Consider the following 22,588-nt stretch of genomic DNA (forward strand, 5'->3'; position numbering starts at 1 on the left):
GGTCTCCCTTCCTCTCTTCCCCTGCAGATCCCCTCCCCAGAACATGGCACCGTGCAGCTATGATCTCTCCTAGAGAAAAAACCATCTGGACGCCTACCTGTGCAACCGATAGCATGAAAAACTTCTTCAGCAGGGGGGGGTTGGACTCAATGATCTCTTGAGGTCCTTTCCAACCCCTGCAATTCTGTGGAAACGCAGCATCTGTTCTGCTTTTACCATTTTCAGACTGCACCTTTGATTTGCTAACCTGGCAGTGTTTGGTCACTCAAGAGGGATGAAGTTTAGGTGAGTAAATGGACCCTGTTCAGAAGGAAGCACATGCTTTGCAAAAAGGCATACAACTTAGCACCAGAGAGCAAAAGAAGAACTATTCCCAAGGCTGAAATGCTGTTGCCTTCTTGCTTTTTCATACATAATCTTCACTCTCAAAACCAGTCCCTTTGTTCTGCTGTAAGAGCCTGCCCTCTGAATTGATCTTCAAGTCAACTGTCAAAGACTCCAGGTGAATGGTTTAAAAGCAATCAGGTGAAGCATTTAAAGCAAAGCTTTACATGGCAAGACAAGTTTATAGAAAAAAAAATGCAAGCCAGTCTCTCCCAAGATAAAGACTATTTTATATTACTGAAGGTAGGTCACATCCAGTATGAGAATAATCCAAGAGAAATTTTTGGTACCGCACAATCCAGCTGGCTTGTCCCATCTGAGCCGCGCACAATCACATACCAACAACAATACCACAGATTCCTGGATACCGACAGCTCCCACTATCACATTTGCTCTTTTGGTTACTCAACAAACCGGACACCTGCCGTGTCAGTTAGCAGCATATACAGAAAGCACCCCGAACCCAAGTGCTACACATGGCACTGCTCCGGGGGCTCCTTCCAGTGTGGAAAACAGAGAGGTGGCACAAGTGGTGCCAAACAACGTCAGCAAGGGGCAAAGGAGTGCAGGGAGAGCCCGTGCCATCAACAGAGCACAACCACTGAGTGTATCTGCAAGATCACATCTCACTTCCCTTTCAGAAAGTGCCTTTGTTTATTCAGTTTTTAACGGTATGGCATAAGGACTCACGCGTTTTATAGATAGATACCAAACTGGTATTATCAAAATAAACCATCTGTTTTATAAACCCACTATTTACAGAAACGGTTTCTGAAGGTTTGTTTTTGGATTTTTTGATTTTTTAACAAAAATTAAACTATACACCAATCTAAGTTACAGAAACAAAAATAACCTTTATAAGATCACATGTATAAAACAAGAAATGAAATGTGATTTTATTTAAGGCAATACTGGGCTACTTCACAAATCACCACCTCAAATATATACACTGCTCCACACTACTAATTTTCTATCACATTCACAATGGATTCTTTAATACCAAATATTGTTTTAAATCTCCGATGTAGCAAACTATTTTATTCACATTTCCATTTTTTAATTATGGAATCATAAATGCTTTGTATCCAATTAAAAGCAATGAAAAATGTAGCTATAAGAAAACTATTATATTTATGAGTTAACTACATATGAGTATCATCCATAGATAGATACTGCATGTTAAAATTTACAAAAATGAGTGTGTCAGTATGTTGGACCTATGAAGTGTGATCTTATCCAGCTCCTCTCCTGTAAATAAATGCTTTATGCAAAATAAACTGGATATGGGAGACTTAGCTAGTTTTAGTTCAAAAGGTCTTAATTTAAAATGATTAAAGGACAGTTTTAAAAACTTGATCACCTAGTTACAAATTAAAATTCTGAATATAAATGTGTCATTTAATAGTTTAGACTTACAGACTGCTGGTGGCAGCAAATGATTTACAATAATAAATATATACAAAAAAAAATGTATCTACAAATAAAGAGTACTGTTGTACATGAGCAGTGACCTGGTGAAAGATACCAATCACAGACAATTCACAAAGATTAAGTTCATGGAAAGGACAATTTGATAGAAAGTTGAGGTTTTGATCAAGTATTTACAAAGCTGAAGCAATTATTCTGTTCTTCAAGTCCCATAGGGATAAAAACAAATGAAAATTTACATGACAAATGTCATGTTTTTCTCTAGATTAAATCACCTCAAAATAAAAGAGCTCAACAGTTACTAGCATGCGTGATGGCTTCCTATTCAAAATAAACTTTATTACAGGTAATGGTTACACACATTAGGGTTTCAGTTTTGATTGCCCTTTTCATTACCCTTTCTTTCTTTTGCAGCTTTAACTTCTGGATCGTTTTCCCAGTGTTCATCAAGTCTTCTCAAACTGACAGTAGGTCTCATTTCCTGAAGTTGCTTCAATGCACGCTCAGTGCAGTCTTTAAACGTCTTGTCTAAAACTATCTTTACATTATCACAACACTGAAGCTGTGATGGATTGGCAAACTGTACAAAGGTTTCAGTTCCAGAAGATGACCAACTGACACTATTACTTGTTGCTAAGGAGGTCTTCTCGTTGGATTTTCGTGTGTTTGAATGAGATCCTTTTTTGGTTCCGCTGCTATGGTGGTCTCTTTCAGTGTTTTTCTTTTGCTTCACAGCAGACTCTTCGAGGAACTTGAGGAATGAAACTTCAAAACCCATAGGCTTAAATGAACTCCAGTCAAAAGCTGCAGGTTGCTCTTCAGCTGTCTGAATAGCGACAGCAGTCTCTTCCTCCCGGTGCAGGTTACTCACTTCAGCAGGCAGCACCTCCTCTGTTTTTTCAGTTCTTCTTCTCTTATTCTGAGATACATTTTTTTCTTTGCTTGCTCTTTTTAAGTTGTTTGATTTTTGCTTCTCTGAGGGGCAGGAGCTGGTCTCCTGCGAGTCACTATTTACACTGGAAGATATTTTTGCTTGATTTTCAGCACTTGAACAATCCTCGTTAATCAGTTTAGTAATGAAGAGTTCTGTCAGTTCATCCACTTCATCCTTCTCACCTTTCTCAGTTTCTTTTTGTGGTGATGGCGATGTGCTTGAATCATTATTGCTTGCTAACGAACTTGGTTCTGCCCCTTCCGCCTCAATTTTTTTGTCAGTTTCCTCTTGCTCACAAGGTGTTTCCTTTACTTCTGACACAGAGTGCTTTTTAGATACAATGAGAAGATTTCTGTGCTGCGAAGTAAAGGCCTTGGACAACTTGTGACATTTATAATGTCTTATGATATTACTTTCGCTTGTAACTACAGAAGAACATCCTTTTATCATACATGGATACTGAGTTACAAATCTGCTTGTACACTCAGATAATGCCTCATTTCTAGCCTTTATAGAAAACACATGCTTTCCACGTTTCAGTGAATAAGCCTTATTTTCCTGAATTTGCATTGCTTTTGAATTTTTGTTTTCCAAGTTAACGTTTTTCTTTCGTTTTGCTTTCTCTGAGAGCCTGCTACTTTCTTTTCCCGATTTGTTTTTCAGTCCTCTCTGTTTGGACTTCACTGGTTTCTCCTGGTTTGCTTTACTTGAAATGTTTTCCTGACCCGGCGTCAGCCTTCTGGGTCTGATTAGATGATCTTTATGCCTGTCATTATGTTTATTAAAAATATGCCTTAGGAGGTTAGATCTAGTAGCATAAATACGGTCACAGCCCTCACAGTCACACTTGAATACACCATCGTCTTCTACCTTGTTTGGCCTTATCTTAACACCGTGATCTGTCTCAAGATGCGTAACGTAGTTGAAATACACTGTAAACGAAGACTTACACTGAGACTGATCACACGAAAATCTTCCTGCCTCTTGAGCTGGTTTCATGTTTCTGATTTGCTCAGGGGTCATGTTATGAAGCTTCACGTAATGCTGTATTAAGCTAGGAACCTCCTGGAATATTCGGGAGCAGTCACTCATCTCACACCTGAATTCTCTGATGGTGGGTTTGGTTTCAGTCTCATCACGTTCCTCCTTACCTGGCTCATTCTCCTCCTCCACTTCAGCAGAGAAGGCAGGAAGGTCTGATTTGTGCACAGCCTGATAATGAAGAATTAGATTTTGCTGAATTGTAAACGCCGCGAAGCAGCCCTGGTGGACACACCGATACGGTCTGTAAGGACTGTATCTAGTAGGAAACTCCAGAGGTTTTGTTACGGGCTTCCGACGTTTTCTCTCCTCTTTTTCCTTCCTGTGCCTCCTAACTTTGCGTACTTTTGCCTGTTCATTATCGAAAGTGGCTGCGTTATGCTGCTCCAATGGAATGGAAACCACCTGGGGAGGTGTTTCCAGTCTTTCAGGAATATTTTTCTCTGGTAGTAACTTTTCCAAGACATTTACAGGCTCTAGAGCTTCCTTTATCTGACCTTCTTTGTCCAACAGAGCTGCAGTTTTGTTTTCTGTTATTAGTGTCTGCAAATTTATTTCAACAGGTTGCGAGGCTGCATTTACAATTTCGTTTTGAGATCTTCTGCCATAAGGCCTTTTAATTTTTAATTTTACCATCTCCTCTGTTGTAAAGTGATGTACAAGCTGGCAGTGTGCTCGGAGATTAGAGTTTCGTGTAAATGTCTTTGGACAACTAGCAACAACACACTTGAATGGGGCGTACTTCAGTTGATGTTTCTTGATTTCCAGTATCATTTCTGCAGTATACTGATGAACCTTGCCATAGTGTTTAAACAACGCATCTTTTGTCATCGCACTATAGTTGCAACCTTGATTCTGACACACAAAAGGCTTATTAACTTTGTCACTAAAGTGAATAATCGTTTCTGAAGACATCTGGACGAGTGGTTTGTTTTCAGTTGGTACAACAGGAACTGCTGGTGCTAAAGAATCTGCTGGAGGACACTGGGAAACACTCTCAGAGACCTGAATGGATGAATCATTTTCTAGTTTCAGTTTTTGCAAGCCCTCCAAAATTTCCAGTATTTGATTATCAACTTTTTGAGATGTTTCAGACTGAGTAGAGTTAGTCTTTGCAGCAGTGACATTCCCTGCACACACTGCAAACTGTGTGTGAGCAGGTAACAGCACACTATTTGAACAATTTCCTGAAGAAGTTTGTGTGTTATTTACTTGCAAGTTCTGTCCCGAAGCAGTGCCAGCATCCTGAACTTCAGTTTTCACCTCAAGTATCTGTGAATTCATGGCACTTTTAATTATTTCAAGGGTTTTTTCAAAGTTCTGAATAACATTGTCTTCTGAAATCTGCTCCTCCGAATTGATCTGCACACAAGAATTTGTAGCCATCATTTGGGAATCCCCATTCTCAGCTTTCACTGTTAACGTTGTACGAGTCTCAAGGTTTGTTTTGAAGTTCTCTTTGATACTGGCCATGAATAACTGATTGTCAGCATTATTGAGTTTCTGTGTGAGATTTTCTGCCACTGCTTGAGAATCACAATTTGTTAGCAAGTTGGACTGAAAATTATCTCCCTGTGTTTGCATGTTTCCTTCAGTGCTTTTGGCTAGAAGTCCCACTGTTGTTATATTATTTACTGCTACTTTCTGTGCTATGTTAGGTGCAAGTAAGGGTGTAGTTGCTTTTCTCTTCCTCTTTGAAGCACTGGTTCCCTTCTTATTTGAGTTATTTGATACTGAATTATTGGGAGTATTTATAACTGAAACTCGTGAAGTGTTCCCTGCAAAGGTTTGTGCTGCTGCAACAGCATTAGAAAATGAGCTAGAGCCCAGGCCATTTTCAATTGTCTTTAGCATTAAGTCATCTGTTGCAAAAACAGGCAAACTCTTGCACTCATTTACAGAAGGAATTTTGGTATTGAGGGTCCTGTTTTGGTCTGTTAGCAGAGTACTTGGGTTGCAGACCGTCTGCAACAGAGGTGACATGGTTGAATTGGGGAGAACAGCTGCATTTATTTGAGTTGTACCAGTGACGCAACTTGTTGTAACTACATGTGGAAGTACTTCTGTGTTATCAAAGGTACGTGAGATGCCTGCAGTTTCCAAAGCTTGTTTTATAATTTGATTTCCTTCCTCATTTCCACTGGTATTAAAGTTAGGCACACTGGCCCGTGGGAACATGGTCTGCAGTAAGGCCGCAGAACGATTTTCAGATGCAAGCAACTGCAGGAACGCTGGATCTTTAAAACACAATTCTGGATTGAAGGTAGACTCCTGGGGTTGCTGCAAGCTTAATGAATTTGAGGAAAGAATCATACTGGCAAGTAAAGACTGACCATTAGCTTGCAGAGCTTCTGCAGAAATTTCTGATCCTTCAAGAGGCTTACAATACGACCTCTTAGATAAGTGACCACCAAGTGATCGAGGATTAGTAAAAACTCTGAAACACCTGCTACAGATAAATTTACCATCTCTAATTATTGCTGGCCATTTTGCCCGCTTGTTATGTTTTGGCTTCCTTTCTTTCCCATTTGGACCCCGGCCACGGTCCTTTTTCACCTTTTCTGAAGTTGGATGTTGAGAACCAGTTTCATTGAAGTTATTTTCATTATTCACTCGTGAAGGAAACAACTGATCAATAGTTTCCTCTTTTGGGAAAGTGGAACTGCTGTTTCCTTCTAGTTGTGACGAAAAGTTGTTTGTGCTGTTTTCCAGTTGTGAGAAGACTGAACTTGGGGCATTCTCTGACGGCGAAGGAAAAAGAGACATTGGACCATTCTCTGCAGGCAAAGGAAGAAAAGGATCTGAACCACCATCAATATTCAGAGGCATAACTCTTTTTGCCAGATCTTCCAACTGGGAAGGCAAGGTTACACCAGACAGATTTTCCATTTGTGAACATAAAACACTTTCAGGCTCACTTTTAATACGAGTAGACAAACTTGGATTTACGACACTTTCCACTACAGGCAACATAGGATTAGTCAAATTTTCTAAGTGAGTTGGGAAAAGCGTACTTGAAAGGTGTTGTGCTTGAGTGGAACAGGTGGGATTCAAATTAGTTTTGTTCTGCGCAGTAAAAGCAGCACCATTGGGATTGCCCACCTGCGATGGCATCAGACAGACGATTTTTCCATCGTTTGCCACGTTTTGTAAATTGCTGGATTTTCGTGGTTTCTTATTCTTACGTTGCATTTTAAAAGTAGCATACTGATCAGGGTGCGCTGCCTTCATATGTTTGCCAATGCTCTGTGATGAGTTATATGTTCGAGTACACCCCTCAACCTGACAACTAAATTTCTGAACTGGGGCTGCTGGTGTCACAGATGGAACTAAAGAATTATTTATGCTAGGCTGTGATGGAATAAATGTAATACTTTCTAAAGTTTTTAAAGGTAGGTTATATAGATTTGCTGCAGCTTTAATACTGTCTTCAATTTCAAGTTTGGAAATGGGAACACTGTTTCGGTATCCTGCCTGATTCTGCACGCTAAGTGTATTTACAATGTTTACTTGCCCTTCTAAGCTTTTTGATTCAAGGGCTTCTGGTTTTAGTGTGTTTGAACTCACAGAAATATTTTGAATATTCTGAGACTGACTGAGACAATTCTCATCCTTTCTTTCTTGGAAAACTGGAAGACAAGAATCTACTGTTGAGCACAATTGCTGGGCTGCAGATTTAGTAGTATCTACTTTACTGGTAGTAGCAGCCAATTTACCTCTTCTTACAAAGTTATCTCGGATCTTCTCATTAACCGCAAGCACCTTAACACTGCTCACTGGAATCGCTACTTCTGTCTTCACTGAACCTGCAGCAGCCTCTTCCGGAGCAGCATTAGACAAGGAATCACTTTGCTGCAGTATACTTGGGGATGTATTTACACTTTCATTCCCTACCGGTTCTGCTTTGATTTCATTCCAGACGTAGTTTTCTCCTTCAGTAAAACTACTCTGGCTGTCAGCTGGAGCAGATGCCGATTCCTCTTTAACAGCAACTCCATCAGTACTTTCATTAACTTTAGAAGGTTGACTAAGATCAGACTGATTAGTCTGGCCTTCAGGCTGTTGCACTTCTTCAGGCTGCTTGTTGTGTTCTTCAGTATGCTTTTCCAGTTCATTCTGAGAACGATACACTTTTCCACAGCCTGTGAATTTGCAGGTATAGGTATTATAGTGTTGTGCTTCATGATCATACAGTAAATAGGCTTCAGAAAACACTCTCCCACATTTAGGAAACATGCACTTTGCTCTGAAGACTTGATGTTCCTTCCTGTGAGTTAGCAGCTCAGCGTAACTGTTAAAACCAGCCTTACATTTCATCTGTATGCAGATATAAGGCTTGCTGCCACAGTGCATTTGTAGATGATCGTTCAGGTGAGTAACACTTACAAAATGTCGTCTACAGTACTGACAAATCACTTTTTTGCTTTGCATTTCTAGAAAACGCTTAGCTTCTTCATTATCCTTATGCCCCTTTGCATGTGCTATTAGGTTTTTAAAATACTTAAAGCCTTTTTTACAAAATGTTACAGGGCAAGTGAACTCATTAACAGGTAGTGGCTTTTGAACTGGCACTATCTCTGGTACATATGGTTTATCTTTCTCATCATTTTCATCATCAGAGCCATCGTTATCATTAAATACAATGAAGTCTGTTGAATAGAGACTGTTCTTCTTAATAGGTCGCTGCTCCTGTTTGGATACAGAATTGGTTTTCTGATTCTCGTTGGTAGTTGCTATTTTAGGAGGTCTTCCCAATCGTCTCAGCGGTTTCATAGCAGCCAGTCTCTCTTTGCTGGATTTTTTAACATGCAAAGTTACATGGGGAACAAAGTTTTCTTTAGAATTAAAATTCTGGGCACAAATAGGGCAACTGTAAATTCCATCTTGATAATGTTTTTGAGCATGCCTAACTATTCTATGACCTAGGAATTCTTTATCGCATAACACACAATACTGCATATAAGCTTGCCAGTTCCTAAATCTAGCTGATATGAATCCTCTCTCTCTGAGTTTTTTGATTTCTCTCTTTTTCTGCTTTTCATCTCTGATACCTTTAAGAAGGCTCGTAGCTTCATCAAAACTGCCAGCAAACCCATTCATAGAAGTTTCTTTATTCTCTTCTTGGCAATCCTCAACCTTCTCATAAACTTCACTATCATTGAGTTCGTCTATTGATGACACAATGGATGCTTCCTCTCCCATCAATGCCAGACACTGACGCTTTAGAGTTTTCCAGTCCCAGAATTCTGGATCAAAAGGCCACTGAGTTTTCAGTACAAGTAAGAGCTCACAGCGCAATGAATTTGGTATTGGAAGATTCTCTTCATCGTACTTCTGATCAGGCTGATTATAGAGCATTTCAACAGCATAGTATGCATCCACAGTGGGTTCAAGAAGAAATTCACTCAACTGACAAGCACGTTTAACCTCCAAATCATCTGGAAGCAAACAGGAGATAGTCTTGCAAATAGATATCTTTACATCTGTATTTTCACTGGATTCCAAGCGCAAGGCTTTCACACACAGTTCAATGCAGGTTGCAAGTCCAGCACCATCAATCTGTAAAGCAAGATTAAACTTAGTAAATCAGTCCTTTTTATTTGTTAAAAAATAAAAATAAAAATAATATTCAATCTTAAGAGTCAGAAAAAATGCATTTGGATCTAATAATATACTTTTTACTTTGAGAAACATAGTCTTTAAATGCTAGGCTAAGTTACACAATTTGTCTTCATGCTACTAGAAATGGAAAGTGTAGACACAATTAAAATACATATTAAATGTACATTCTGTCATATGTGTGACTTTTGGTTTGTATGGAAGAGGAGTTCAGTTTGTATTAGAGCAGTACTGGGACTTTTCCATAAATTAAAGTGTACCAGTTTTGTCACAGTTATTTGAAATAAGCTTCTATGGAGCACTAAGGTAGAACTAAATACAAGAAGTGCTACAGCTACAGTAAGAGAAGCACATGATCTTCAAAAAGCTATAAAATTTGGAAATCACTTAAGGCATAAGGGTTTGTTTCTATTTTTGAAGACTATCCCACTTCAAAATCAACTGATTATAATTGAACTCAAGGGCTCATTCCAATTGAAAGTAATAAATGGAACTAAATGTTCCATCATTTCAGTGTTTCAAAGGTCGTATATATAGCCCTTTCTCATTTACACCCCCCAGCAAAGTAAATTACATTTACATTCACTTTATAGTTCCTTTTGCTGCCAAGGATGCATAGAGAGGCCACTGTATACATGAAAATAAAGTGCATTTATGAATGCACAGGTGTACTACTTGTATGGTTTCAAATTTCTGCCACCAATGAAACAGACTCCATTCAGTTCCTTAGGGAAAAATCAGTACGGCATGGAGCAGACAGCTTTTAATATCACAAGCCATTGCAAAAATCATTCCCCCACCACTCCAATTTAGATCAGGTATTTGGGAAAAATCATGATTAGACCATGATTAGCCAGGCCAGAAGAAAATACGTTTTCATACTTAGACTACATAGAATTACAGAAATCTCACCAGCTAAAAGCTTTTGGAAGAGCTAAACTTGGCTATAAACATTAAACAGTGCAACTGCTGATAGCAAACTAGGAAAATTACACAAAACTGAGACATATGAACTGAGTTGTACATCTAAGTTCACAAAAGGCAAGTACTTCATTTATCAAAACAAACTGTACTCTTTGTGACAGATCAAAAGATTTTTTTTTCCCTCCTTTATTTCCATAATATTCTTATATACTAATATAGAGCCTTTATTTCCTCTAGTCATCCACAAGATGACATTATAATATGTGAAATATGAAAAATAATAAAGAGGAATATTAGGACCTGGCAACAGAAAATTCCTTATTTAGTAGATACATACAATAGCAGACGGGTGTAACTTCACCTTTACATTTTATCTCATCTCAGTTCTGGCATTCCAATCTTTTTTTTAAACTTTTTTTTTCTTTCCAAAGGACAAGAGAGAGATAATGATTTAAAATGTATCAACTTGCAGTTTACCTATACAAAGAGGTTGTTATCATTTCCTAAAACCAATTATGATTGCCCCCAAAAGAATGGATGTCTAAGCAGCTTTCACACATTTTCTTGCTTATAGTTCTGTATAAAGTTTCATAAAAATATTCTTTAAGGAATATCCTTACCTCTGAATTAATTACTTTGATCAGGAAGAAAATGTGATAAACAGTCTTAGTTAACACAGAAAGTTGACGGCATCTCTCTAGATACACTTGAATAGAAGGCTCTACCCTTTGCTGCAGCTTACTCCAGAAAAGAGTCAGTTCCCTAGAACAAGAGAACAATGTTTCAAGGCCAGCAATGAAATCTCTCATCTGATCACAAGAAATCAAGGTTGAGAACAGTTACTATTTTGTCTTCAGGAAAATGAAAATATGGATTTACTCACACCTTATCTTACAGCTTTTATTAATATACCCACATTATTAATACCTAATTTAAAAATCAACACAATGACTCAATTCCAAAAGAAAAGATCTGAATAAAAGCAGTAATGCCATGAATTACATAATTTGTGGGCTCATTATGCGGTCTTGAAAAATTTTACACTTCTGCATTCTCAGTAATTATTAACAGCTATAGGAGGATCGCTTTTCTCTGCGGTACATTAATTTTTCTTGAGCTGCTTTATGAATTGAATTTAACTTGCTTTAGTGAGAAATTAACCTAAACAGTAATAGTAGTACTCACTACTTCATCTCTGATAGTAAACGTTTCCTAAATAAGAGGCTCTCCTTAAATCCTTCAGGCATTATACAGGTTTGGAAGCATGACTATGTTGTTAGTGGTTGGAAGCTCAGACTCATAACAGCTCAAATATTTGCCAAAGAAGACCAGTTATTTGTTCCCACATCAATGATAGCAAAGCCTAAACAGTAAGTACTTTCATCTATCCAGTTACTTTGGTTACAACAGTAAAGAGTACCCCATCTTCTAGAAATTTATCAAGATAAACAAATGTGTCACAAAACAAGGACAGAAGGGAAAAGTATTTATGCATTAAATTCATCCTAATACTGACAGCCTTCAAACTCTTCAGACTCCCATAACGGAAGCTAATCTGACCAAATACTTCTTCTTTTTTTTTTTTAAAAAAAGCTTTCCAGAAGTCTTATCTCTTTCCTGTTTAGCTCATGGATATTATCAGACAAAGAAAGTCAACTTATGGCTTATGTATCAGCTCTATCTTCCCTAAATAAATTTACATTGCACCAGACAGAAAACAATACTCAGACTCACCAGGCACAGTACATCTCTCCTTGCTGAAGTTGGCGAGATAAAAAAGCTGCACATAAAATTAGAGCACTTTTCTCATCTCCATCAGATTCTAGGTTACAGATCATTTCTAGAGCATCTTTGCAATCTACTTCTGCAATCTGTGAGGAAAGAAAGCAAGATCAAGTCTAAGCAAGTGGCTTCATTTTCAGAAAAGCATGAATTTAAATCTTTGCAAAAAGAATTTATAACTTAGTGACCAATTAACTCTATCAGACTGCAATGTGACTGAAAGAAAATCAGTGTTTCCAGACAGACAAAATTGATTATGCTAAAAGAAAAACCTTTTGTAAAGCTTGTTTCTTGAAGACATCAAACTTATATCTAATGTCCCAGTCACAAATTTCTTGGAGTGTATCAGTAATTACCCATACATACTGCACACATATGGTAACTGTAATAAGATAAATTGCAGCCTAATACAAAAAGACTATTACCAGAAGCTCTAATCCAGTTTACTAGTCCCTGATGTTACTACTGGTTTAATACAATAGCTGGTCAATTAATGAGTATGAAAGTTTAACATGAATATTCCTGTATTTTTCAAAAATCATTTAGGAAGCTGCACAGATGAAGCAGATCAACTGAATGCCTACAAGAACATTAGAGTTTATGCAATGTAATTTAATATAAACATTTGAGCCACAATGCAAGCACTTAGCTTCAAAGTAAAACAAAGCAAAAAACAGTCATCCAGTAGTACTAGACAATTATATCAGTAATGAATCAGCACAGTTGTTGAAACGACTACTGCCTATTTTGATTCTCAGCAGACCGCTTAGATTACATCAATTAGCACATCTGGCAGGACATTCTTCAGTGTTGGCAGCTGAAGAACAACTTGGCCATTCCAACTGCACTGTTGAAAATCTCTTGAGTAATCACAAGAAATCCCAAAGCTAGAAAAAGAAGCATCAATCCAAATAACTAGATAGTTTGGTATTTTGGATACAGTGGCAGCACAGCTTGGTTTGGCACAATTGTATCCAGATATTGCTCTGGCAATTAAGCTACAATTTTGAAAAATAACAACTCATTTTTTCCTGTAAATTGTGGGTTTGTAAAAATACTAATAATCCTTTACTGCCTGTCATTTGAGGTTTAAGAATCTCAAGGTCATCTTCTAAGGAAAACTGTTTCTCTCAAGACCTCAGAGAGGATGGATAAACATAACTGTCATACCAACTCAGACAAAGTCTGCTTCGCTCAGCAGCTTCTCTTAGAGGGGGCCCATCAGTGAAAAGCTTACAGAAGAATATGTGAAGATCTTAAAATAAAAGCATGTTTTTTTTCTGAATTGTTTTTCCGTCTAACTGAGTTTATACGGGCTTCCAGCAACATTCTGTACAGATTGAGCCACCAAGCCTGTATGTCTAGGCATTTCACATCCTGCAGATTTGAATTCTTCACATTTTTGAAGCACACTATTAGACTAATTCAAGCTGAAAATGAGCACAAATGCTACTTTGCTGCCTGTTCTAAATGGATATAATGATTTCCATACCACTACAGCAATCTGCACTTCTCATATTTACATTTAATTTCCATTTTCTCTTACCATTCTTAAACTATGAAAGGGCTATCCCTTTCAGTTCAGAAGTCTAGTCTGACATGTTAACAGTATATCTGCCTTCTGGTTTGTAATATATTAACTTTCCAAAATGATTATTACTACTGCGAATTGTTGCAGCTAAAGCTGCAAAGTTAAGCAGACCAAGCTAAGGAAACCAAGGTTTGGAAAGACATGTATTAGGTTATCCGGGTAACTCTTTCTGTGTGCTGTGACATCCTAAGAAACAAGGCTACCCCTCCTTTTGACCACTGGAGTCACGATTCATTCACTGACTGAGCCCATTCAGCTTTGGCGCAAGACAGGAGTGAGTAATGAGAGAGGCATGTTTACAGGGTCACAAAGTCCAAGTTTAGTAAACAAACACAAGATCAGACAGTCCTGCCATAGCTTCTCCTACGGAGCTCCTGCTGGGATTCCTGAGCCTGCTCTGAAAAGGCCTACAGCACCCAGAGGTGGGAGTGTAAGGCTGATCCTACCTCCCTCAGACAAGCATGCCCAGGAAAATGCTGTCATCTTAGAATTTAGTCTACATATGAGGTAGGAGGCTCTTCCAACTCTAACTGCATAATTCTCATCTATTTAAGACCAATTTCAACATGTTTACTACTTATTATTAGCATAAAAAGATGACAGAGACAAAAAAATCAGCAAAGAGATGCAGTCAAAATATCCTGATAGCTGGAGTTAGCTTTCCTTTAGAAAGAAAGAAAGAAGAAAAAAAAAAGCCCCAGTAAAATTTTGGAGTGGGGTGAGAAATGAAGATGTCACTTGCAAGAATGCAGAACAGCAAAGCTGTCATCTCATTTCTGACCTGTACATTTATAAGTGAGAAGAACATTTCAAATCAGATAAAGTATGTGATTTCACCTTCAATTTCACCTCCTTCTTGAAGTAAATTGTTATTTCCTGACAAGTACATTTAGGTCAAAAATATTACATTTGTTGTCTGAACTGAAAGTGGCACCTAAGGGCTCCATCCTATATGCTAGGTACTTTGCAGAAAGTTACAGTTAAATTCGTAGGAGTGGCAAAACCATTATCTCCACTTCAGTAACAGGAGCTAAGGCAGAAATTTAAATATTTTAAGTAAAATTAAATGTAGCGTGGTGGTAGAGCCAGAAAATGTCTACTAGGGACATAATATTCCACTTCCACAACTGTTTTAATCAAGAATAATTACAAACAGTTTAAAGTGCCTTAAATGAAAAGAAAAAATAATCAAAGTACATTAATCATATTTAAAAACAAAGTATCTTCGACGTGAGAGCAGCCTAACTATAACTGGTGATTTCACTGTTATTTAAGAAATAAGTATTTTTTTTTTACTTACTTCCTCCATTAGCTTTTCATTTGGCGATCCTGAACAAAGACAGACCAGGTAGGTTTGCTTGAAATTGCCTTTTGCACTGATTTCTGGATGGTCAGAGCAGAGTTTTGCCAGGGCAGTAGCTTGTGTTAATTGCTTTGTTTTCATGAGGTGTTTAATACGCATATCCAGCAGGACAGGGCCTTCAAACACTAAAAATTCATTCACTTCAAAGAAAAACAAGCCAAAATATTACATACACGTTTCATAGCAAATTACAGAATTAACACATGATATTTACTCATTCATGATTAGCCCACAAAATCGATACAAATAAAAAAAGGTACAAAAGGTATGAAGCACAGACAAAAAGCATCTTTGAGAGCTGTACTTATTTATTACGAGGATTCTCTGCTGCAGTAAACCCTTTATTCTACTTGCAAGTTTTAATTCATTCCAACTTCTTGGCAAAATAGCCACACACAAAACTGATTTTAAAAGGCATATAAATGTTGCCATGTTTAGGCACCACTTAATTATAATTCTACAGACAGAGAACAGAAAGCTACTACTACACTCACATCCTTCCTTATGCTTCTGTGCTGTATCACCACTAAAAGCTGCTTTTTGAAAACCTTGCTACTGAAGGATAAAAGTGACCAAGTATCTGAAGTTCTGTGAAAGATTGTTAAATATTTCATTCATATTTAACTGCATTGAGTGAATGCATAATCATTCATACAATGAATGCATAATCATTCATACAATGCAGTTAAACTCCCTTTTAAAGTTTTCAGCCAAATGAGAGGCCTGTCTTGCAAACACTTGACTGTGTACAGTTTAAAATTCAAAGTCACGGGAATGGCTAGATTGTATTCAATTATATTCTGCAGACACACTGCTGCTAGAGTCAAAACCCCACTGTGCCTACTCCAGCACTGTGTGTTTCAGTGGAAGGTTTAATAAACCTATGGAAGAGGAGAACACAGGTAGTTTATAGTTTCCACTCCTATAAATATACCTCAGGTCTCATGCAGATCTGTAAGTTCTGATGAAAATTATTTCACCTTTGAAGTATGAAGTATAATATTACACCTAAAATATTTATTAAAACTAGATAGACACAGACAATCAGTTTTGTTTAATCCTTTTGGCATCAACCACTCCCTGTGACAACTGCTTCCACAAGCTATAGTTACATACTGCATGAAAAAAATCTTCCTAACACATTCACACACAATACAAGTTTTGACTGTTTTCCCTACATACCATCTCTGCACCATTTTTGTATGAAAAAAAATCAGATTCATGACAATAGGATAAACTCCCGCTCTTCACTAAACGTGATTATTTCCAGCCTTCCAGTATTCGCATCACCCCTTCCTGAAACTTCTGGGTATTTGCAATGCTCACTTTTTGATAAATATTGAAAAAAGCATTCATTACATTTCTCTGAACACACTTGCATTGAATTTCACTTCCATCATGTCACCCATTCACCCAGTTCACTATATTATCTTCATTTCCAATGTCCTGTTTGATCTTGGCGAAATAATAAAGTAATTTCAGCATCTATAAAATTGATTACCTCAGTCTGTTATTTGGAATATTAGTATATTGAGCATGAAGTTTGTTGAAGGAAAAAAACAACAAAACTTAAATTCTTTACGTCCTCCCTTCCTAGTCAGCTTTTGATTCATGACTGTCTTTCATTTTATCTCATGATTTTTCCTTCTTCTAGCTACTTCTACAGGGTATTACTAAAAGATTGTCTTGCAACTGAAATTAGGTCAACCATTCTCTTTAATCAGAAGCACATAAATTTAGGGCAGAAAATACTGCCTCTTGCAGATGCAACGCTTGTTAGACCTCACTGTTATCTTTCACACATTTTAAGGTTTCTGGTTGAATCATTTCAACCAGCTTGTTAGTTATTTGTTCAGAAATCTTCCACACTATTACAAATGATCATCCATGGCTCACTGATGTGCAAGAATATTCAATCAAATAAGAATTTCTTCCTCCCTCCATGTCGATGAAGATATAAAAACTTTTAACTCATGCTATAACAAAGGAGGACTACAGCACACTAACAGGTAATTAATTGGTAGATGGTAGCCATTTTTTTGCATTTATGATAAGATGATAAGACACTTTCCTTTCAAATAGCTCAAGAAATGTTTCTTAGGCATAATTTCCAGTTCTTTATTAAAAAAAAAAATCATACTCTTGTCAACCCACAAATGACCCGGTGATTAATTACATTCAATAGTTTTAACTTTGCTCTTCCTCCTACCAGGTAGGTACCAGTAATCCCTTCACCCACAGTGTTTACTCTGTCAGCTAGTCTGCTTCAAATAACATTGGAACATTTTACTTTATTTCTGTAACGAGATATGGGAAGACTTTAGAGACTTTAAGATATATTTGTAATCCAGGACATTTCACTCTGATTTAATTACGATATTTAATATTTTAGAGACTTTGCTTTAGCTACTAGGCCTCAGCATAATCCTTTCCTTTAGTGTTTACTGCTTCAGTTAGCTTACCTTACATAATCATCAGAACATTTTCTGTTATCAGCTCAACAAGAAACAGGAAGACCTCAGGGTTAAAGCTACATATTACCTCGGAAGTCTTTATTCTAATCCAAGTGATTATAATCATGACAGTTAACATTTGAAAGCTCACTCAAAATACAAGTTTTAATTATATTTATTTCATAGATTAGCTGTGCAGTGTATTTTAGTGCCAAGGTTGAGGGATTAAGTCCAAGGCGGCATGCAGTCTTAAAGATAAGATTTTGATGTTTATTTTTATTATTATTTTTTTTTGTCTTATAAATGTATTTTATAGCATGATGTCTTAATTGAGTTATTGCAGGCAAATAGTGTAACAAATATAACTTTATAAAAATGCTTTGCTATACTTCAAGTCAAATGAGTTAATCTTTATAAAACCTACATCATTCATAGTAAATACTTAAGTTTAACAACAGCACAATTCTTTCAAAAATAGGTAAATGCTGATTTTGTGACTATTCATTGAAATTTACAAACTTCCGTTTGTATAAGACACGTGCAAAATACACTTAAAATATACAATTAAAATGAGAAGAAAAAAGATGAGCAGATGACATCTGACAGATGGTACTCTGATCTGGTAACTCTGACAAATGCGGATATGCTGGACTCTTAACCTTTTCGATGTTTTCCCTGACATTCCCTCACATCTCACAGCTGGAGCGTCACTACCAAGTGATTCTACGTCGAGTCCACAAGAACTACTTTGAACCTGTAATACAGGTAATGCTTATAGCATACATGAATTAAAAAAGAGAAAGGATAATCTTTGGATTAGTATCACACAAGAGCATGAATAAGCTGTGAACACAGTCTTGTAGTAACAAGTTCTCCCTGGTGGACAGTCCACATGTATATCACATTTTGGCTGACTGGAAGACTTGTAGAACACAAAGCAATGATTTTTAGCCTTACTCAAAGCACTCATAATCCTACTACTCTAGCCTTTGCCAATTCTTTGGTAGATAACAATTAATCTACCAGAGACCTTTATTTCTTCACAACCTTGCTCTGGTCAAGGAGGATGAATGAAGGCAAGAGGTGAATGTACATGTGGACTATCCATCTCAAAGAACTTCAGTTACTAGTAAGTAACCTTTTTAGTCATCTTCAAGTGTTAGTCCACATGTGCGTTCACACTGTGGGTGATTCTGAACTGTACTTGATACTTTCATATTTACCTGGAGCTGGGTCTCAGAATCCTTCATGCAAACAACATCTCAGCACAAGTCTGCTGAATGCAGCACCAATCCTGGATGCTTGTACGATGGCATAATGTCTGGTGAAAGGGTAAAAGAAGTTCCAGGTGGCTGCTTTGCACGTACCCAGGATGAAAACACTTGTTTAAAAATTACTTTTTAATTTTTAAGTGATGTTGCTGGTATCAACTGACTTCTGCTGGTGGGTGCTCTGATTACTCAAAACAGTTCCATGCTGGCTGCCTAAATTCTAGCCTTTCCTATGATCCAATATCTTTCCTTTGATAATCTCTGAATAGTGATGGTTGTATCCTTGAACATCTCTTCAGTGGGACATTCTTCAGAAATCTGCCTACAATGCTTAAACCTACGAAAAATTCAAGAACTTAATTTTTGACATCAAGGTTTAAATCTCTAAGGATAATCAGAACAAGATCAAGGAAAAAACAAACAGCACCCTCTCTTTTTATATGGTTATCTCAGAACATTTTTCTTCTGGATAGTTCCTCCATTCATCCTCAGAACCAGCTGAGGAGATACCAATGACAGCAGAGGCTTAGTTTTGGAGGATTTCACGACAACTACAAGGAAATGACAATATCTAGCATGGAAAAAAAGTGGCTTATACTGAAGAGTGCAAGCCACACTGACAGAAGTGATAGTGGACATGCAATGGTGTTTTTACCACTGCACAGATTCTCAAACACACAACTCAGTACAACACTTAGCCATAGTTCAGTTTTCAATCTTTGAGATCCTAGCCAATAAGGCTGACCAGATTAAGTATCCAACTTCAAGAAAGGTAAATTCTGGTTGTCGTGAATTCAGATCAGCTTCAATTCAAGATTAAAATTAGGAATAACCTAAAATTAAACATTTGATAGTTCAGGAGGCTAGTAAGACAAAAGACCCACTACTAAGTGAAGAATGAAGAATTAAGAGCATCTTACTAAGGTTTCCTTCCCTAACCAATCGATGAAGCAGAGAAACATGGAAAATTCCTCTCTCCAGATATAAGCACTGGTTGCTCATTAGCGTTCTGATGCAATCTCAAGAAAAAAGACAGCCCTGCAGTTGAAACCTGAAACAATGGCAGATCCAGTCAACAGAAAAATGCAGTACAACATCTGATAGTGGTATGAAAATGGTTCTGAGTACTAAGGCAGATGAATCATTTTCAGACTTGTCAGTGATCACAGTTAGTACTGTCATCTTGAATGTAATGATGTGGATGAGATTTCACTTTCACGTGTCTAGAATGTATTTCCAAATTTCTTTCCACTTTGGTACTAGGACTAGTACCAAACTAGACTAGTTTTCCCCACTATTTGAACTCAGGGGAAACTGGCTGAGCAGTGGTTCACAGAAAAGAATGCGCTAACATATTCATAAGGGATCTCTGCAGTGCTGTATGGGAATGCTGGTACTTTGTTATCTTAGTGACCCGGTGGGATCATGTGACTTTGGTTGATCTCTCAAGTCTAAACTGTCCACGATGCTACATAGCCCAAACTCAAAATTTGATAAATATTCCTTAAAGACACAAGAGACAGGTTTAGGAAGAAAAGAAGGATGAGAAAATTTACATGAACAAACAAGTAGTTTACAGCACCTGAACACACTCTGAAGAGATAATATGGGTGAGGAACAAGGAATTGAATCAAGAAGTTGCAGGCCCGGACACATAATTGTTGTGGGTGCTGCTGCATAAAGACATGGATAAGGATCAGAAACAAAAAAGAAAAAAAGTTTGTGGAACTGAAATACTGAGTGGGGAAGTCTGTTTTATTGGTACTGCGTGGACATTCTTCAAATGAGTGTACGATTCATGACATACAGTATCAAGCAGATTCATAAAACTTAAAAGGAGATTCTTTCAGGAAATAGAATAGAAAATTCTCAGTCTCAGGGGGGCAGTAACAAGTAGTACTATCAGCTCCAGATGTCCACTTATGGGGGCCCACAGATGACCTTCAAAGTTCCTACTGACAATTCAGTTTCAGAAAATAAATTATCTTCAGAGTTACAAGTCAGGAATAACAAAAATGTAACCAAGTATATAAAAATGTATATATAAATAAACAGACAGAACACAAAAAGACAATGTCTATGATCCACTTGCAGGGGGAGAGGTTTTATTGTCTTCAGAAACAACTCAGGTGTACTATCATCATTATAGAAGCTGTCAAAGAGGTTTATTTGGTGACACCTATCACACAATCTGGTAACTTAAGTCAGACTTCCCAACATTTATATTCACACATGGATTAATAAACCAGGGCAATTCCAATGTTTGTTACCCAAGCAGTTGACAAATCAAGCAACTGGAGAGTATTTCCAATCTGAAAATATTCTGTATACTTGCACACATGCAAATACATATCCATAATATCTATAGTTCTTGCAGTACAGTTCATGACAGATTTTACTACTCCATGTGCTGCGGGTTCATAGCACTGTATTTAAACCTTGTAGAGAAGTAGGAATATCTATCAGCATCAAATAGATCAGTGACAGGTATGCTGTCCTTGTCAGCACTCCAACAACTGGGTACCCACTCTCTACTTTTTTTTTTTGTTACCTCCTTACTGTGTGGATGATACAGACATACAGTCATCAGAAGATTGAGCTGTGCAGTCAGGAATAAGTCATTACTTGATGACAGGGCACTCAGAGAACAATCTCCCTAGCGTTTTATAAAATTGGTACTTCTGGCTCATATTTAAGTGGAATCTATTCAACAATCCATTCCTAAAAGTGGAAGAGCAAGAGTCCAGTACACCAGAGCTCATATTTGCTTGACTATAATCAGAACAAATCAGATGTGTTGTCTGGACAGTTATAATTGTCTCTCACCCTATGTACGACATTTGATCAATTTGAAAACAAGGAATTTTAAAAGTATCTGATTCTGTGATGAAACAGACACCTAGTGGTGCTTCCTGGGGCAGATGCAAAGAGGCAAAATGACCTTCAGAAGTCAACGGCAGAGATATTCAAGATGATCACTGGCCAAAAATCTAACAGCTGTTCATTTGGCATTTTGGTTCATTTGGTTCAGAATCAGAATGGGCTGTAATTTCTTTGGTTCTGTCATAATTGAGGTTAACAAGATTGAAAATAAGATAAAATTATGATGATGAAATAACTGAAAAAGAAAATATACAAGTAACAGTTTGCAAAAACTTAAAGAGAGTGCTTAGGTAAAAACTTTTCCAGTTTCAACTGTCACACAGTTGCTTGAGTACATGCAGAGAAGAGCAACAAAGCTGGTGAAGGGATTGGAAAACAAGAGTTATGAGGAGCGACTGGGGAAACTGGGCCTATTTCATCTGCAGGAGGCTGAGGGGAGACCTCATTGCTTTGTACAACTACGTGAAAGGAGGCTGCAGCAAGGAGGGCATCTCTTTTCTCAAGCAACAAGTGTTAGGATGTGAGGACACATTCTAAAGTTGCAGCAGGGAAGGTTTAGATTGGATATTAAGAATTTCTTCATGGAGAGGGTGGTCATGCATTGGGACAGGCTGCCCAGGATAGTGGTGAGTTTAAGAGATGTGGAACTAGGGGTCAGGGTTCAGCAATGGGACTCAGTACATCAGCTTGGTAGTTGATATCTTGGAAGGTCTTTTCCAAGCCAGATGATTTTAGGATCTCCAACAGATATGTAATTATGCTAATTATTACTTAAAGACTGCACTGATAAAAATTTGCCAGATTATAGCATCCCAGAGTAACAAGCTGACTACTTTAAAAGCTGAGATGTTCTGTAACAGCAAAGAACAAAATCCTGTAAGCAAAGTTTGCAAATACTCTGGAGACTGTTATACT

The 22,588-nt window shown here is 37.5% G+C and overlaps 1 protein-coding gene across 2 annotated transcripts in view; it reads right to left on the bottom strand.

The window, feature by feature from the left end:
• ZNF292 (zinc finger protein 292) overlaps positions 595-22,588 on the bottom strand; it is a 58,831-nt gene continuing 36,837 nt past the window's right edge. The window contains exons 1-5 of one of the 2 annotated variants that reach the window (XM_021389451.1): positions 18,743-18,839; positions 15,004-15,206; positions 12,065-12,201; positions 10,951-11,092; positions 595-9,346 (exon numbers count right to left, since the gene is read on the bottom strand). In XM_021389451.1, coding sequence (XP_021245126.1) covers positions 2,183-9,346; positions 10,951-11,092; positions 12,065-12,201; positions 15,004-15,165 — 7,605 coding nt within the window. In that variant the 5' untranslated portion in view covers positions 15,166-15,206; positions 18,743-18,839 and the 3' untranslated portion in view covers positions 595-2,182. Of the gene's footprint in view, positions 9,347-10,950; positions 11,093-12,064; positions 12,202-15,003; positions 15,207-18,742; positions 18,840-22,588 lie in introns of those variants that run through there. The other variant, XM_021389450.1, reaches the window with a different exon arrangement.

This window comes from Numida meleagris, chromosome 3 (assembly GCF_002078875.1).
Source record: "Numida meleagris isolate 19003 breed g44 Domestic line chromosome 3, NumMel1.0, whole genome shotgun sequence".
Classification (NCBI taxonomy): Eukaryota; Metazoa; Chordata; class Aves; order Galliformes; family Numididae; genus Numida; species Numida meleagris.